This window comes from Vulpes vulpes, chromosome 1, assembly GCF_048418805.1.
Source record: "Vulpes vulpes isolate BD-2025 chromosome 1, VulVul3, whole genome shotgun sequence".
In the NCBI taxonomy this organism is placed as follows: domain Eukaryota; kingdom Metazoa; phylum Chordata; class Mammalia; order Carnivora; family Canidae; genus Vulpes; species Vulpes vulpes.
Window position 1 is genome coordinate 59,019,043 of NC_132780.1, and position 20,003 is coordinate 59,039,045.

Below are 20,003 nucleotides of genomic sequence, written 5' to 3' on the forward strand. Positions count from 1 at the left end.
CTTGATTGGTTAACAGAGCAAAACACTCTCCATTAATATGAATAAATTATAGTCTGTGTCCTTCTGCATCACAAGAAGTAAATTAATTGATTAAGAAGGTCATTGAAGGAGTCCTAATATCCCATCTTGGCTCCCTGAAAATATCTTAGCCTAACGTATAGGCTTATTCAATGAAAACAAATGCCTGGATTTATTGAAGAGTTAGTCTTTCAATCTCTACCATTGTTTCTGAGGTTAATCTTGCCCTCCTGGCCTTTCCTTACCATTTTAGTAATGGTTGTACTAGCCATGGAGGTGGCAGTAAAAGTAATGGCGATGGTGATGTTGAGAATAATGAAGATATAGTTTAGTTGCTGTTGTATTGCCATTTACTGAATAATTCGACGTAGCAGGAAATTTGCCAAGCAACTGACATGAGTTATTTCTCTACCATCATAAACCTGTGAGTTGAGTCTTACCATCCTCCATCCTCAGTTACGGAGGTTTCTCACTCAGAGGTGAGAAACAGTAGTGACCTTCTAGCCAGGAAGTTAATCCCAATCTCTCTTGTCTATAAAACCTGTGGCCGACCTGTTTTGCTTTACTGTTTCCATGATAAAGCTAGACCTCACTGAAAGAAAGAATTGTGCCAGGTAGAGAGAGAGGTTGAAAGATTGAAAGGAGCACTTTAATTCCCCTCTGAGGTCTTCAAGGAGTACAAAGAATTCTCTTCAGTTTGAAAATCCTAAAACCTTCCAGCTGTTATTTAGCACATTCTAAAAGTAACTACAAGTAGTTACTGTCCATTTAGGTGAAATTTATTTTGTGCAAAGTGTCAAAGGTAAAAAAAAAAAAAGTGTCAAAGGAGTATGAAAATTTGGAGTTTTTTGTTTTGTTTTGTTTTGTTTTGTTTTGTTTAGTCTGAGAATGTAATTTTGAAGTAAAAACTAGAATTAAGAATAGTTAATTATTGGGCTCCTGGGTGACTCAGTCAGTTAAATGTCAGACTCTTGATTTTCACTCAGGTCATGATCTCAGGGTCATGAGACCAAGCATGAGGCTCCATGCTCAGTACGGAGTTTGCTTAAGTTTCTTTCTCGCTCTCCCTCTGCCCCTACCCCACTGCTCACATATGCTCTCTCTCTTTCTGTAAAATAAAGAAACTAAATCTTAAAAAAGAAAGAAAAGAGGTAAACAGGGTAGCCTGGGTGGCTCAGCGGTTTAGTGCCACCTTCAGTCCAGGGCCTGATCCTGGAGACCCAGGATCAAGTTCCACATCAGGCTCCCTGCATGGAAGCCTGATTCTCCCTCTGCCATCTCTCTCTTTCTCTCTCTGTCTGTCTCTCATGAATAAATAAATAAAATCTTAAAAAAAAAAAGAGGTAGGTGAACAGTTGAGGGGAAAAATGACAACATAAGATCAGATAAAATTTTGCTATCATATGTGTGTGTTTATGTATGTATATACATGACATAATGTATACACTATTGCAATTATTAAAAATGTATAAATATGTATAAATACATATACATGCACACACATAGATATATAAATATATACAGACATATGATTGTGTACATGTATATGTGCATACGGGTTTTAAACCACCAAATGGAGGTTTATAGCACATTGAACAAAAAATTTCCCAAGATAAAAAATATAAAGGGAAAATAAATATACCAAAAGCTTATCTCTAGTGATCCAAGAATTACAAATGAAGCAGGATTTTCCCCCTATGTGATTGCAAATAGTTTGAATACCGGTAATACCCAGAATTGTCAAGGATAAGAAAACAGAGACTCCTGGCATGTAAAAATTTCAAACATATATACTAATTTTCAAACACATACATATACTCTAAAAGATATAAAGGCAATAATGTTATTTGTCCCAGAAATTCTATATATGGGAAAATCTCCTAATGTAAAAATTATTAATGTGTGCTGAGAAAAAAATCTACCGTATCCCAAGATAGAAAGCTTTTTTACTAAATTATGCATAGCCACGAAGTGATGTGCCATGCAGCCACTGAAGTGGGTATTTTATGGAATACATACCGCAAGAGAACTTGTTTATTATATATTGCCTAGTAAAAATATAAAGGAAAGAGTGATGACGACTTCAAAAACAAATAAGACATATTTATATATTTAAATGTATGTACTGAAAAGTAGGTATAAGTGGAACAACATTGATAACAACTGTTTCTGGGTCATGAGATTACAAATGATGATCCATTTATCTATTTATTTTGCTATTTTTAAATATTTTTTGAATCTTTTCCTCCATAAACATGTAGACCTTTGAAAGCAGGGATAAAAGGGTTACTGGATATAATGAGATTTTCCAACATCATTCATTTCGATCTTCTGTGCCCCTTCACAAATAAAAATGAATGTCCTCCATGGAAGGGTCAATTATACGGTTAAACCAGGATTTCCAAAAAGGATTTCATCCATTTGAACTCCTTGATCATTGATTTCGTTTCTCACCCGGGGAGATAGTTTTGCTCACATTCAGAACTGACATACGAACCTAAATAAATGGAAAAGGTGTCAGAAAAACAACTCGTCTAAAAAATCCATTGCCTTTGATGGTAGTGAATGTAGGCGGCAGTAAGGGAGAAGTAAAAATGATTAAAGGTGATGACAAAGTTTGTGGCTTCCATGGAATTATTTACAGTGTGGAGGAGAGGAGGGATGCTAATCACTAGGGCAGGTGGATTTCAGAGCTTAGGGTAAATCCTGGGGAGGTGGCAGGAGGTGTGGCCCTGCCACTGAGAGGCGTGTGCACTATAGAAAATGATGCAAACAACCCAATAAATATATAATCTGTGTGGGGGTTTTGGTCATTAATATTTGACAGGAAGTTCTAAATTGTGATTCTCCCTTCTGAATGTTTGATTAGGAAATGCATCTACTACCACAACTGTGATCGACAGCAAAAATGGATCTGTGCCCAAATCCCCTGGAAAAGTGCTGAAGAGGACAGTCACAGAAGACATAGTGACAACATTCAGCTCCCCAGCAGCCTGGCTTCTGGTCATTGCTCTGATCATCACATGGTCAGCTGTTGCCGTTGTTATGTTTGACCTAGTGGATTACAAAAACTTTTCAGGTAAGATCCATGGAATGTGGGTTTTAGATGAAAAGAAGCAATCCTGCCGTCTTTGTTGCTTGTCATTTCATCTTCGTGTGAGACATGAAGCTCCCCACGAATGTGCTCGAGTGTCAGGGAAGGCTGGTTTCCTTCTCCTCCATTTCCTTCTATTCTTCTTTGCTTCTTGTAGTCAGTGATTTCAAATGAAATGTATTTCCATATTTGTAACCCCAAACACAAACTGAAGGTTACAGTTTCACGAAGATAATGATTCAAAAGTTTGGTAGAACAGGGATTTTATCAATTTAAAACCAAACTGAACCAAATAAAAAAAAACTTCTGGACAAGTGGAAAATTGTGTAAAGCATTTTTAAGCCCTCTACCATCTGGCTCCAAGCTTCTTTTCCAGACAGTCTCTTTGCTCCTCCCATCAAAACATCCTATTTTGAGTTCCTGAAAATAAAGAGTGTGAAAAGGATTTTCCCAGAATTACTGATAATGAGATACTACATCTTGAGTGGCCATGTGTTCTCATGGGTTTGGAGTAAAATAGGAATAACACAAATGAGGAAAGACAGATTTTCATTATGGCCCAGTCAATCTTTGACTATTCTGTTTATCTCTTTGTTCAAGGTATTTTAACTCTTTTAAAATTATATTTGTGTATTCCCACATCTGACATGCTCTATGGACTGTGAGTTCCTTGAGGGAAAGACTTAGGTGTATGATAAATATTAACTATGTAGACAAATAAATTTATGCTTTTTACCACAAACAAAACCATTTCATTAAGCTCTTAATGCACTCCTACATATTTGCACCATTCATCCCCATCCCCACTTCCCATTTTCTTTCTCCAGTGGGAGTGGAATCAGTAGAACCCAGACACTCTAAGTGGTATAAATTGCATTCTGTATCGTCAGAGATCCTCTACTTCTGATTATGGCATTTTACTCATTCAGCAATCATTTATCAAGAACCAGTATATGTGCCAGGCAATGGCTATAGTAAAAGAAATATAAGAATAAATATAACAAAGTCATAGAACTGGATCATTTGGGTTTATTGACACATGGTGTGATTGAGATGATTTTTCTTGCACTACACTTGATCTTGGCCAAAAGGCCAAGAAGCGATAGAGGGGATTCCTCTTGCAGTACAATTGCTAGCTGTGCTAAAGTGAGCATTATCTAACAGATGGATAAGTCCCATGATGTCAATCAGAGAAAAACACTATTTATCCAGAACTGTGAACCTCTGCTCTAAATAAGCAATACTTTTGGTACACTGTATAATGTAGGCTTTTAAAAGAACATACAATTGAAATGCCTGTGATATAAAATTATGGCCTAGAATTTTAGGTGAAAAACTTGTTTACAGTACCCTAGGTAATTTTATTTACCTTGAGTCTATATCAACTGTGATAGTTCATCTATTCTTTCTTTTTCTAGAATTTCATTCATTTACATTTTAGAGCCAGATATGATCATAAAATATAGTTCAAGTTTTACAATAGACATATCTTAAGAATTGTTTGTAAATCTCCTATTTGAAAAGGTAGTAATCTACTAAGTACACCACAGAAATTACCATCGCGAGGAATTTGTCCTTAATTATTTTATAAAATGAGCGGCTACCTATGATTAGATTTTTAGATTAGATTACTAAATGTAAGACACACTGACAATCCATGGTAGAGCTTCCCTGGACTGCTGTAATTAGGTATTATTGGTAATGCCTGTGTGACTGGCATTTCCTCTTAGAGGGGAAAAAATAGGCTCTGTATTATTGCTATTTCATTTCTTCTTTCAAGGAGTGTTTATTAGGCACATCTTCTAATTGAGGCCTCCTCCCCCAGTTTCCTATATTTATTAGTGACTTAACCATCTATCCATTACATACACACACACCAAAAAAACAAACAAAAAAACAAACAAAAAACCACCACCAACAACAAAAAAAACACAACAACAACAACAACAAAACTCTGCAAGTCATCTTTTAAATCTGCTGGACACCTGAACAATCACCATGCTCAATGCCAACGAATTCTCATGTTTCATGAATCCCCTCCCTTCTCTGGTTACCACTGTCTTCATTACGACATTTCAGACCTGGACTTTCTGTTAAGGGCAGTAATGCAATTTCTTCTGGTCTCCCTCATCCAGTCTCTCCCCTTTACCATTGCTCTAATCTTCATAAAACATCAATTTCACCAAGTATTTCCTGTTGCAAAGTACAAAATCCTTGGCATGCAATTCAAGGCCTTGGCTTAGCTCTCCCTTTTTATCTTGTAATTCAGCTCATGCAAACTATTTTCCAGCCATCCTTACTATTACTCTTTCCTCCTTTCTTTGCCTAGAAACACATACATTCTCACTCTTCCTGGCCTCTGCCTTTACTGTCCTCCTGCCCACTGCATCCCACCCCAACCAGAAAATGTAGTAAAGTAGTTAAAAATGTGAATTCTGGTGCTGGATTTTGCTGGTATTAAATCCAGATCTTATAACTTCCTACCTGTGTGATATTAGAAAAGTCATTTAGCCTCTCTTTGCCTCAGTTTTATCACCTATAAAGTGGGGACAATAATGGTACCTATGTAATAAAATTGTTAAGAGGATTATATAAGAGAGTATATTGGAAGTGCTTAGAATAGAACCCACTTTATCACAAGCACTGTATGAATATTAATATCACTAGTAGAGACTCGTTCCTCCATTTTCTTGAAAGATGAACTCATCCTTCAAGACTTAACTCCCTTTTTTGGTGAAACATTTTCATATTTCCTGAGAAAAATTCGCTGCACTGTGCTTTCATTCCCTTGGTACCTTATGGGTAGCTGTATTAATTAACACCAGTTAACACACTGTAGGATAAGTATCTCTTTACTTATCTTTTTCACTCAGAAACTTAAACTTATCCAAGGACTGTCTTACTCATCTCCATACCTGAGTGCCTGTGATGTTGTAAGTTTTCTGCTATCCATTTCTTGAAGGATATATAATGTTGACATTTAGATTTTGAAATAATTTCTTATATTAGGAAGAAAAAATACCATAAAATTTTTATTTCAGCCATTTTTGACCAACTTTAAAAATAAAAAAAGACTTTGATAAAATCAGAACAAAAAATAATGAAATACGTTTATAAAATGAAATGTTACGTGTCATATTTTGTAATGGTCATCCATTACTACATTATAAATTACCTCAAAAATAAGTGGTTTAAAACAACAATAAACATTTATTACACTGGAGCACCAGGGTAGTTCAGTTGGTTGGGCATCTGCCTTTGGCTTAGGTCATGGTCTCAGGGTCCTGGAACCGAGCCCCAAGTCCAGCTCCCAGCTTAGTGGGGAACCTACTTCTCCCTTCTCTTGCCCCCATCCCCTGCCTATGTTCTCTTTCACTATCTCTCTGTCTCTCTCAAATAAATAAATAAAAATATTTTTTAAAAAATTAAGAGCACCTGGGAGGTTCAGTCAGTTGGGTGTCTGCCTTCAGCTCAGGTCATGATCTCAGGGTCCTGGGATTGAGCCCTGCATCAGGCTTCCTGCTCTGTGGGGAGTCTACTTCTTCCTCTTCTTCTGTGTTCTCTCTTTCTCTGTCTCTTTCTCTCAGATAAATAAATAAATCTTAAAAAAAAAACAATTATTATGTCAAACAGTTTTCTCAGGTCAAGAGCTTGGGAAAGGCTTAGAGTATATCTTGAAGTTGTAGTAAAGAAGTTGTATGGGGCTATAGATATGTTTGAACGACTTTCTGTGGCAGTGGAACCATTGGCAAGATGTCTTATTCATTTGGCTGTCAAGGTAATGCTGGTATGTCTTCACCACATGGCAGCTGACTGCTCTCAGACCAGGAGAGAACAAAGACAGAAGTCACAAAGCCTCTTATGACCTAGGCTTGAAAATCACATACTGTCAGTTCTGCAAATTCCTTTAGGTTATGCAGGTCAGCCCTATTTATTGTCCTAAAAGACTACAGAATGGCATGAATACCATTAGGCAATGATCACTGGGGACCAATTTGAAGGCTGATTACCACCTATTCTACTCTCAGAAAATTATATTCCCAAGCTGTACAGCTTGAGGTAAATACTTAGATATGAGGAAATGCCATCCAATACTCTAGCTGATAAAAATTTATTGTAATTACAACAGGTGCAAAAAGATAGATGATGTATTAGAATGATTCGCATCATGAGGTCACATCTAAGAAGATAAATAATCTCCAATGAAATTGAAATTAAAAAAATCATAAATCTGAAATTCTAAAGAACAAATATATAAATTCTTCAAATAAGAAGTTCAAATACTTTTTGCTAGGGATCCCTGGGTGGCGCAGTGGTTTGGCTCTTGCCTTTGGCCTAGGGCGTGATCCTGGAGACCCGGGATCGAATCCCACATCAGGCTCCTGGTGCATGGAGCCTGTTTCTCCCTCTGCCTATGTGTCTCTGCCTCTCTCTCTGTCTCTCTGTGACTATCATAAATAAATAAAAATTAAAAAAAAATTTTCAAATACTTTTTGCTAAATCAGATTTGAATGTGCAATTTCGGACACCAAAATAGTGTAAGTTCAAAGACTGTATAATTATAGCATAAAACTGTAACTCATATTAACTATTGGTTGCATGGGATATATACACTCATATTAAAATTTTAGTTTCTTTTCTCCATTTAGTGAATTCTAACCTGCTTTTTTATGTTGATTCTTCACAGGAAAAAAAACTCATTTGCTTCAATAAGAGTGTCAAAACGTAAATGGTACACTTATCTTTTTTTTTAAGATTTTTATTTATTTATTCATGAGAGACACAGAAAAAGAAAGAGAGAGAGAAAGAGGCAGAGACACAGGCAGAAGGACAAGCAGGCTCCATGCAGGAAGCCTGATGTGGGACTTGGTCCTGGGACCCCGCGGATCATGCCCTGAGTCAAAGGCAGACGCTCAACCCCTGAGCCATTCAGGTGTCCCAATGGTACTTTTATGTTCTAATGTTATTTTTAATTGATACCATTTCAGATATCTACCAAATATTAATATTATTAGGATGATGAGTCTTTGTACTACATAATGTTTTTGAAATATATATTGTCAATTCCAAGCTAGTGATAAAAAAAAAATACTGGGAATAACTGAAGACAAGAGAGGGCAGGTGTCCCTGGGCTCTAAATTACTCTCTGGCACTTTAAAAAGTGGGTAAACACTTTTAAGGCATTAAGAGATTGTTCATAGAGAAATGAAGATCTATTTTCATAAGTAAATACTGTACTGGATTGAGAAGAAGGATTCTCTTCTAGGCAAACTTCACACTTCCTGATTTTATTAATTTGATCTGATGTACCCAATAATGTACCTGTGAGGCATATGTAGAATCAGCTTTTATGTGCTTCTTTCAGAAGACTTGAGTTGACTCTCCAACTCCATAACCTGCAAACTAACGTGACTAGGAACTTGGTTTCCTTGTATGTCAAATAGGAATACTACCTTGCTTTCTTGTCTGCAAAATTTATGACTTTGCTTCTTCCTGTCTAAGCTGAAAAATTTTAGGACATCAAAAAACAAGCAAACAAACAAACAAAAAAACCCACCAAAATCAGAAACCAGAAAAAAAGATTTCACATATCCTTCATTTCTTCCTAAAAATAAAGTTCAAACACTATCCAAAAATAATACAGTGTATCTATAAGAATTTGATCAGAGTAGAGTCACCATGAGTGGTATAGAATAGTAGATTAGTATATGGCTTATGCATTCATGAGAGCTGATTGGCAGTCTAGGTGGGGCTATTGCAATGTATCTGAACTAGGTCATGGGTCCGTAGAGTGGAAGTTGGGGGTAGGAGAGGAAAAATACCTTTATCTTCTACCTTTCTAAACTCTTGGCTGGGGGCCCTCTAACAAAAGGTAAATTAGCATGAAAAAAGCATTCGGATTTATTTAATGTAAGTTTTATGAGACACAGGAGGCTTCATAAAGAAAGGAAGACCTTAAGAAACAGTTAAACCCAAGCATTTTTATGCTAGGTTTGAAGAAAAGTGGAAAGTGGGGGAAAACGTGACAGGACAAAAAGAGTAGGAGCTAAGTGTCATAAATTGAGGGAAACAGCAAGGGCTGTTCATTCAGATTCCTCTGGGCATCTTGGAAATAAGGCTATTCCTTTCCTCTGGGTTTAGGGAGGACACCTTTCTTATGAGAGTTTTATGACCTGCTTCAGAGGAAGGTCAGGAAGCCCTTCTTGCACATGCCATTTCTCAAATTCTTTCAGCTGAAAACATTCAATATGCCAAGGTGCCATATTTGGGGAAGCATGTCCTGAATCCCGTCATTGGAAAGGGCAGATGGAAATAGAATAAGGGAGACTAAGGACAAACTGGAATTGACAAGGACAAACTGGAACCTTTAACTGACTCTCTCCACCTCAAATTACAATGATGTGGGTGAGCTGCAAGATGAATTGGTGCCTTCCACTACGGAACTGCACAAGCACCTGGCCAGGATTTGGAGATGCTGTAGGAGGCGGTCCAGTGGGAACTGGAGAACACGTGGCCGGCTGCTGCCACATGTCAAGGTCAGCCAGCATATGGGTGATAATGTGCATGAGCTGCAAGAGCACCTGCCCTACACCAACCTTCAGAGAATAAGCAATGGCTAATATTTCTGTTTTGCTTTCTAAAGCTCATGAGAATTTCTCTTGTGCCCAACTGTTATCTAGACCTTACACATGAGGGAGTTCTGGGAAATGTAGCTCTAGTGTAGCAATTTAACAGCATACAAAGCCATCATGTCGGTGACCGTATAGCTTATCATCTAAAACAGGATGGGATGAGCACTGGGTGTTATTCTGTATGTTGGTAAATTGAACACCAATAAAAAATAAATCTATTAAAAATAATAATAATAATAATAAATAATAATAAAACAGGACACCCATGAGCATGTAATGGAGAGCTGTTTATACTGACCTCAGGACAACAGACACAAACCAAGATTCTGATCACCCAGATATTATCCTTCTTGCCTTTACTTTTTTTCCTGGAAGATGGAAGTCTTCAGAAAGGCCAAGTTGGAGTGGGGGTGGGATGGTGGTTAGTGCAGGGCAATGTTGCTTTTTTTTTTTTTTTTTTTTAACCTGAGGCCAGAGGATCACAAAGGCTGCCAGAGGGCTTGCCCCCAAGCTTCTGCAGAGTCAGCAAGGAAGCTCTTGCAGAAAACAGAGTGGAGTCATGATGATTTAATAACTCTTTAAAGATCAGAATTTGTGGGCTTTGGTTGAAATTCCTTACAAACTTGTTTGCCTTATATATAAAGAGACAACTTTTTCTCTCTAAACAATGATGTAAAAAAATAGGATTTCTGAAGAGATCACTACAAACTCAGGCATTAGTAGATATTAATGATTTTCTTCTAGGTCAGAAGATAGAGGACAAATTGTAGTACTCTTGGCTTTTTGTGCCTAAGAACAATGGTTATAATTTATTAGCATCCTCATCCATAAGAAGGAAAAATCATTCTATGGCTGTACCAAAGTCTCCAAGAAGCACATTTGGTAATTTTTGCATGCATTCCACATACTTATTTCAAAACAATTTTGTAAGAATTAGATAAGATAATCTATGTAAAACATACGTGCCTGGCACATAGGAGGCACTCATTAAGCATAACTTGAATTTGAATCTTATTACCGGGAAGTAAGATCAGTAATCTGAGAAGAAAGCCAGCAAGGACATGATGGTAGGAAGCATCAATTTCTTATGAAAGTCTTGCAGACATCTCCTGATGTGCCTTTTAAATAGATTTTCTAATGAGGTGTGCCATTTATCTACTGCTCTTGGAAATTAATTTCCCTGATTTTTTTTTTTTTCTGGCACTTAGCCCAGTTAAGCAGGTGCACTGTCTGTCAGGCTTTGAATGTAGAGGAAGAAAATGACTCAGGAAAGACCCAAAGCCAATCAGAATGTATAAATTTAACATTTAATGGTTATGTATGTATGTATGTGTGTGTGTGTGTGTGTGTGTGTGTAGAGAGAGATGTCTGTGTGACTGTATATGAATATGTTATCACATCTTAGGAGACTTGGAAGACCGAGGCACTGAATGCAACATTTTAGACTTTATCAGCACTCGTGTGTGCTGAGTTTTCAAGTATAGTTGACATTTTGTGTGATTCTAATTCTGATTCAAGTCTTATCTCAACTCCTACTTTTCTATTCAATGTCCCAGGCCTGTTTTGTCCTCTTGGTCACTACATCTAAAAGGATACATTCCATTACCCAAATCCAGTCTACTTATAAACAATCAAGGAAGCAGAAGTTTCCATAGTTCAGTGATTTCCAGATCCTAATTGAAGTTTGTTGCCTCTTCATGAAGGGAGGAAAAAGATAAATAAACATTTATTCATTTTAAAAAAGTATTCTTAATTTTATTGTGCCTACATTTTTAGTCTTAAAATTCTCTTTGGAAATGATGATAATCACAGATATTATTTCCGTCACTGTTTTTAAATGACATTCTTCTATAAAATAAAAGGTTGACATTTCGATGTTGGGCTCCAGCTTTTGGCTGGTGGTGAATTTCAAGGTCAAAAAACCCAAAAACTTGATACCAGTGCTCTATACCACTCATTTGAACCTTACCGAATGAGGCCTTATGTTGAATTTATAAATTTATCTGTGTAGATGGATACAATTATAAATCATACCATCTGTTAACACCCCACTTCTTGATGGATCAGCTATTATACATCTTTCAGTGCTATGCTTAAATTCACTTCCTTAGAAAAATCTTTCCTGAGGTGACTGGGTGGCTTAGTCGATTAAGCGTATGCCGTCGGCTCTGGTCATGATCCCAGGGTCATGAGATCGTGCCCCACATCAGGCTCCCTGCTCAGCACTATCTCTGTCTCTCTCTCTCAAATAAATAAATAAATAAAATCTACAAAGAAACCCAAAAGACAAAAGCCTTTCCTGAACTTTCAATATAAATCAAGTCACCTTGTCTTATTTCCTTGTTATATTATTTACTCTTTACTCACAGTAGGTATTTACAAGTTGTATATATTTAATTGGGTGTGATTTTTTAAAAATATTTTATTTATTTCAGAGATAGAGAGACAGTGTGAGCAGGGGGTGGAGTAGAGAGAGAGATAAACGACTCCACACTGAGCTCAGAGCCCCAGGCAGGGCTTGATCCCACAACTCTGAGATCATGACCTGAGCCAAAATCAAGAGTTGGAGGTTTAACTGTCTGAGCCACCCAGGCACCCCAGAATGTGATTATTTATTTAAAATCTCTCCTCTCCACTGATCTGTTAAGTTTGGGGAAAATAATGGCTTTATTTCATTTACTTGATTTTTCAGGTGCTTAGAAGTATTTAGCACAAAGTATGAGCTCAACAAACATTGAATGAATGTTGAGGTGAAAGAATAAGTAAATAAATAAGTAAATTCATAAAGGAAAGGGTGAGAGCATTTTTTAAAACTCTGAATGCTGAGTAAAGAGCATAGTTTTTCTTTTTACTTAAGATTTTATTTATTTATTTATTTATTTGAGTGAGCAAGAGAGAGAGAAAGAGAGAGAGAACAGGGAGGAGGGGCAGAAGGAGAGAGAGAAGCAGGCTCCTTGCTGAGCAGAGAGCCTGGATGTGGGGCTGGATCCCAGGACCTAAGGATCCTGAGCTGAGCCAACGGCAGACACTTAACCAACTGAACCACCGAGGCACCCTGAGCATATTATTTATTTATAAAATATTAGTTTATGATGATACTGATAATATTAGTATTCACATTTAAAATACGTTTTAAACCTCTTTTCCTTCAATTGGATTTTAAGGATTTCAAAGGTAAGGATTGTCATATTCATCTTAATCTTATTGCCTGATATATATTGTTCAATAAAATTTGTATGATCTAAACAGAAGTTATTTGCTAAGCATATCTAACAAGCAAACAAATAAAAAGAATAACCAAATAAGCAAAGACACAAAACAGTAATAACAAAAGAACACATGGACTTCAAGACAAGAACCAAAGTAGTTGAATGCAGGCTCTAAGGGCTAGAATTTGGGGTTAGAATCCTGACTCTACCAATCAGGAGCTGTGCAATCTTGGGGAAATTACTTCTCTGTGCCTCAAGTTCATCCTCCAGGATAATAACAGTACCTGTTTCATACGGCTCTATGAACATTAAATAAGTTAATACATACAAAACACTTGGTATTTTGAATGGCACATCGTCATTATTAGATAAATTGTAGTTAGTACTGTTTTAATTTATTCTTCATGACCTTAAGCATATTTCAATGTTTCAAAAAGATGAATAGGCATATTTCAAAAAGATGAATTGACTACTTGATTTCTAATTTTTAAATATCATGTGAATATACATAGATTCAAGCAATTACACAAAAGAAATCCAATGATTAAAGTACTATATTTTATTTTAACATTGAGTAAATGTCCTAGCCATTCTGAAATGGTTTGTAACTCTTATATGATAGAGTAAGCACATAATTCATGGCACTACATACTACATTTTAAGGTGGTTAAAAAAAAAAACAAGTTTAAAATTATTCCCTCAGCTAACACTGAGCAATAGAATAGCTAAAGAGACTATATAATATAGTCAAGAGTTTCCAAAACTAAATCTTGACTGACCAAATGCATGTTTATTAAATAATTAGTCCAGATATACTAATGGCTATATTAATCTCAAATATAATATCTCTCTTCTCCACTGGTCTGTTAGGTTTGTAATATAATGATCCAAGTAAATCATCCAACTGGAGTACAGTGATATTTTGACTATTCTTATGCTACCAGAAAATTAATTCCATTGAATGTTAGCTTAGAAACAAATCTATCAAAATCTTTAAATCTATGGAAAGCTTGCTTTTTCTTACTTGCTAATATTATGGCATTGGAACTGTGTCCATATTTAAGATACGTTTGTTTGTTTTTTTTTTAAAGAGGAAAGCAAACTGGTTTTTCAATTAATATAATAAGAACCACACCATGCTCATTAATAAAAGTATAGTAAGATCCTTTCATTTTATTTAGGTATTTGACATGAGTAAAAGAGGCCAGAAGTTATTTGCAATTTGTTTCAGAATATAAAATGCCCTTTATTTGACATGGGTCTAGCTCCAGTAGGCTGGAAATATTCCAGGCTTAAACATTTGCAACACGATTTTGCCAGCAAAAAATTGGTTGATTGGGGTCATATTGGGAAAGAGAGGTGAAGTGTACATCTATTTGCATTCAGTAGCATTCCTCGTTGCCTCAAAAAGTTACAGTTGAGGAATAGCAAAGAATAACTTAGAAACATTGCCATGAGACTATTAAATATTGAAATAGCCACGTAATTTTAACTGAAGTTGCTTGTCTTTAATTTCATTAGGGTTCCATACAAGTGTACATTTCTAAAACACTGGAGTCTGTTAATAGTAAAGATGAGTATGGGAAAATCTGAATTGAGAAAATGTTAAAAAGCAGAAGGAAAATGCCCATGCCTCAGATTTTGAATGGCAAGGATTGGAGCTACACTATGACTATTCAAATGTAGATTAGAAAAGTGACAGTCATTTCCTTGTGCAGTCAATAAAACAATTAGCTCACCAAAAGTGCTTTTAAATCAGGATCCTAGTTTTTCTTTGGTTTAAAAGCATCTAAATATCCACCATCTGCAAGTATTTTATTTTTTCAAAATGGTAAATCACATGAGTTTTATCTTTTAGAATCTGATGTACTTCAAAAGCTTTGTGTCGGCCCTTTATTTTATTTTATTTCCTACATGGCTATCACTAAAAAAGAGAAAGCCTGATTATTGTAATCTAATATGGGTATCATCCAGAGATCTGAGGGAGAAGAGAGAGAAAAGATGATAAGGTAGAGTGGAAGAGAAAAGAAGATGGAGAGAAAAAGGACAATGATTTGGGAAAATATATTTATCTGGGATGTTAAAGGATAAACTGAGGCATATTCAAAATGTTAAGAGTTTGGAGAAAAAATCGATTGGAACCAGGCATCACCAAACAGAAAGTGGTTATGAGAGTTCCTCTTACAGGAGTTAGAAGACTTTTATAAAAAAGAGGCTGAAGCAAAGCAAGGAAATTATTTGATTGGCTGTAGCTAAGCATTTGCCTTATTTGGGAAAGGTTGGTTGGCTGTTCCTGATGGGATGTCCTTAGGTTTTGATTTCTTATCCTTAGGTTTTTGTTTCTTAACCTTGATGCATTTAGTCTTAGGTTTGGTTGTGCTTACATGGGCTGCTGGAGCATTAGAAGCACTTCAGCCTAATGATCTCCTTGTTTAATTAATTCAAAGTATGAGTTATTGCTTCAGGAAGATTTGGCTTTTTTTTAAAGATTTATTTATTTATTTGAGAGAGATAGAGAGAAAGAGCAGGGGGAGGTAGGGGGTAGGGGCAGAGTGAGAGAGTCTTCAAGCAAACTCCCAGGGCTCCATCTCAGAACCTGTGAGATCATGACTTGAGCTGAAACCAAGAGTCAGACACCCAATCCGCTGAGCCACCCAGGGTGCCCCAGGAAGACTCAGCTTTTTAAAAGCGTTCGTTATTTTTAAGGGAATGTGTGTATCTGAGTGTGTATAGGAGGAAAGAGCCCCATGAAGGTACCTTTTGACACATTCAAATGTTGCTAGATATAAATGCCATCTCCTTCCTGTATCTTCAAAATCTCTACTTCTAGTCTCTCCTTTTCCATGGGTGTTTATGGGTATTCTAACTTGGAAAAACAAATTTCCTTCACTTTCTTATATCCCTGTTTAGCTATAACCCTCTTTGTTTCTGATTCTCTAGCCAAACTCCTGTTATGAGGTGATCTGACACTATTCTATCACTCTGCTCAAATGTCTCAAAAACACACATTGAACAAATGAACAAATCGTGAACTTAAGTGTGAACAACTTGCACACTTAACATCTTCATCTTGGTTAAGCCTTACAGCATTAGAACTGTTGACAGTCACTTATTTATTAAAATCTTATATTAGCACTTTTATAACTCTTCTTTGGCATCATTGGCTTCTTGCCCCCATCAGACAATATTACCTTGTTCCATTGCTTCAGTTGCATGACTTTGCATTACTCAAATAAGTGATAAACAAGCTGACATCATATTTAGCCTACTTATCTTTAATATATGGCTCTCAATCTAATAATAGGATCAATCTTCTGAAATGGCTAGATTAAAAAAAATTAAAAAATAAAATGGCTAGATTGTGAAATTTAGAGGATAAAAGCAGTGACACAGTTCAAAACAATCAAGGCACATTAAGGTAAGTTTTAAGAAAATGCATTCATCCCATCATGGGAGTCAGTAAAACTATTTTTATTCTGAAGGAAAAATTAATCTCATAAGCATTTTTATTTTCCCTGTCCTGAACCTCAATCTCTCTCCAGTTTTCCTAATTGTATAAGGATGTTCAGTTGGCTTAGCAAACTCAAGATTCCTGAACTAGTTATATTTATTTCCAAGCCTGCCTCCTAGATTCTAAGACCAATTCATTTTCCAGTTTTTAAAATCAGAAACATGGGACTCCTTGGAAGCTTCCCTCTTTCCCTGCTATCCATAAACGTTTACTCAGTGATCAAAAACCACTTACTGAACTGTCAAACGTCTCTTGGTTCTGTTCCATACTCTGTGCCTTATCTCTAGAATTCCTGCCTTAGTTTTCCCAAGATTGTTGCAATAGCCATGTATTCTCTTTTTGCCTATAATCTTGCCTTTGCCTCCTTTTCATTCTGAGGCCACAATAAAAACTGCAAATCTTATTATTATTATTATTATTCCCCTATTTAAAATTTTAGATGTCTTCCTTTAAATATGAGTATGGATGTTGTCCTTGTCTGTTGGCTTACCTCGTTGGCGTGGGACAGTGGCTGATCCTCCAACAACTCCAGCTTCTGATAGATCCTTCTTCAGGTTCTTCCACTCCTGGCTGAGGAGCATATTTAGCATGACAAGGGCAACAGCTTCTTCTCTGTGGAGAGGAAGTTTTAGAGATCATAGGACTGATGCAATTTCCAGTTTGTTCTCATGAAACTCATCCCATCCCTTGCAGGCTCCAGATTTCCTTGCTCCCTCCACTTCATGTCCATATTTTCATTCCAAATGCCTCTTCCTCTCCTTCAGACCCCAGCTCCACTTGCGTAAGTAAAAATCTCTCATAGTGTGGTTACTATTAGAAGTACCACGCAAAGGAGTGCCTGTGTGGCTCAGCCAGTAAAGCGTCTACTTTTGGCTCAGGTCATGATCCTGAGGTTCTGAGGTTGAGCCCTGCATCAAGTTCCCTGCTAAGTGGGGAGTCTGCTCGTCCCTTTGCCTCCCCGCATCCACTGCTTGTGCTCTCTCTCTCTTTCTCTCAAATAAATAAATAAAATCTTAAAAAAAGAAAAGAAATACCAAGGAAATTTCACAAATCTCATTTTCCATTTCACCATTTTTGAGGATTGTTTATTGAGGGTAAGGATAATGAATTCAAGGGAATTTCAACCTTTGTACATCGTCTCTATGTTAAAAACCCAGTTGGAGGAAAATTACTTGGAGAAATTTGGTTTTGAATATACATAATTTTTGTAATTCAGGGCAGGTGATTATATACAACTTCTGAACATCCCACTTTTGGAATATAACATATATTCTTGAGTATGGCAATATCATGATTATCACCTGTCTGTGGAAACATTCATTTAAATAGAGAAAAATGAGTCTTCATCATACTCTTTTCTTAATAAACGCAATGGAGAGATGCTCTACAGAAATATCTTGTTACCTCATTACTTAATTATGCAGTCTAAAATGAGCTGACCTAATATTTATATTTCTTGCTAGATTGCTAAGTGTTAATCAAACAAATACAAACATTTATTTTAACCTACATATTCAGTTTCAAGGAAATTTTGCAATATAGCTTGAATTCCACATTTTTGTCCATGCAAAAATCCTTGAAACGATATTATACTGCAATGATATTATATACTGCAATGGAGGTTATCCAATGCAAAGCCTATATTAGGGTAGCTAAATTTAATTTTCTTTGGCTTCCATTTCTCCATTTTATTATTGTTTTTACCTTTGCTCTTTCACCATCTCTATTAGTTAGCCAGGTCCACTCCAATGAACTATTCAGTGGAAATCATTTTAAAGGACTACTATATGTGGATTTAAAGAGAGGATATTCAGAACAAGCCTCTTTTAAAATATTTATTAGGTGGAAAAGCTATTTTTTTAAAAGCTATGTTGGGGTGCACTTGAGTGGCAAAATTGGTTAACCATTGAATTCTTAGTTTTGGCTCAGGGTTCTGGGATTAAGCCTTGCATCAGGTTCCATGCTCAGCACGGAGTCTGCTTCAGATTCTCTCTCTCTCTTAAACAAACAAACAAAAAAAGGTGGGGGGTATGTTAGTGCTACAAACTATTACTATTCTGGTTCCAACAAAAGTTACTTCTCAGATACCAAAATATCAAATATTGTCTCTGGAACTGAAGTGATCTTACAAAAATATAGCTATCTTCTAGGGAATTTTCAAGAGAAAATAATGGGAAGATTTGGAATTCCAGTTAGTGTGCCTTTTACAAACGTCCATTGGCAGGAAATAAGTATACCTTAGAGATTAACTACGGAGGAATAAAGGTGCTGCATTAAACATTTCTTGAAGTCTGACTTCCTTGGATGTGTTATATTTTTCTCATTGGCTTTACTTTGAATTTGAAGTGAAATACAGAATAAGAAAACAATAAACTCATGGGGAAAAAAAGGCATATAAGAGAGTGTAAGAGAGTGAAAGCCCTTCTATTGTGATAATAAAAATTAAAGATGGCAGTTCTGACATCATTGAGTTCAACCAAGTTTGTTCAGGTTAAGTGGTCTAAACCATAAGAAATTGTTTGAAATTTACTTCAGACTGATCCTAAAATGCTTTAGAGTACAATGTCTTGAGTAAATGTCACTTTGATAAAGACACTGACCTTAATAAGTTGATATAAAAACACATATTTTTGTTTGTTACTTCTTAAGTATCTGCACTTAATATTGTCAATTCTGGAAACTCTGGGATCTGAAGACTCAGAGGGCTATTAAGTTCACTGTGAGTGCTTTTCCTTTCAAATATGTTCTGGTTAAAACTAAGCTAAATTAAATCAGCATTTCATCCTTATATTCTTAGGAAATTGTTGACTATTATAAATGATGCCAAACCTCAAGTCCAAAATGTTTAATGAGAATTTGCATTCTTTCAGTTACATTTCTGAGTATAAGAACACAGCGGAGACAGCCATTGCTTTCTGCATATACTAACACAGCATTTATATCTTTTTATCTTTGTACTCGTCTTACCTACTTATGTCTCCCTTCTTCCCATCCTTGGGGGTGGCATGGGAATGAGAAACACACCAGAAGCTCTGTTTGGTACTGGTTAAGTTCTAGGGAATTCTGTATATCCTAAACAAAGACCAAGTAATTTCACAGTACTTCAAACAAGAATTGTTATGTGACACGGAGCATATTAAATGATGTATGATTTGCTAATATTTTTCTTAACTTGATCAAATTTTCACTAACAGAAACAAAAGTATTCCAGCACTCACCTGCAGTAAGAATGGAAAACCAGTCACTTAAAATTGGAATTTTTTTAGGTCTGGAAAATTGAAACTATATATTTTCAGACAGTATTCTTCACATATCAAAACTAGAAACACCTGTCTAGCAAGCCCACAAGTGCCAGCACTATGTTGATTATATTAAGATAGGTTATTGCACACAGTAAGTCCTAAATAATTATCTTGAAAGAAGAGTTTCTTAGTAAATTTCATTTGGGTGTTCCTATGCTCAAGGTACACACATCAACATACATACAAATTGAATTTTTCCTAATTGGGATAACATTTGTGACACTTTTAAAAGCCCTT

General features: G+C 36.1%; 1 protein-coding gene across 12 annotated transcripts in view; it reads left to right on the forward strand.

Annotated features, from left to right (window-relative positions):
* TRDN (triadin) overlaps positions 1-20,003 on the forward strand; it is a 363,753-nt gene that overhangs the window by 40,011 nt on the left and 303,739 nt on the right. For all 12 annotated transcript variants that reach the window (XR_012002811.1, XM_072765072.1, XM_072765079.1 and 9 more), the window contains exon 2: positions 2,888-3,097. Coding sequence is in view for 11 of the 12 variants with exons in the window: in XM_072765072.1 (XP_072621173.1) it covers positions 2,888-3,097 (210 nt within the window). In the remaining variant the exon portion in view is untranslated. The remainder of the gene's footprint in view (positions 1-2,887; positions 3,098-20,003) is intronic.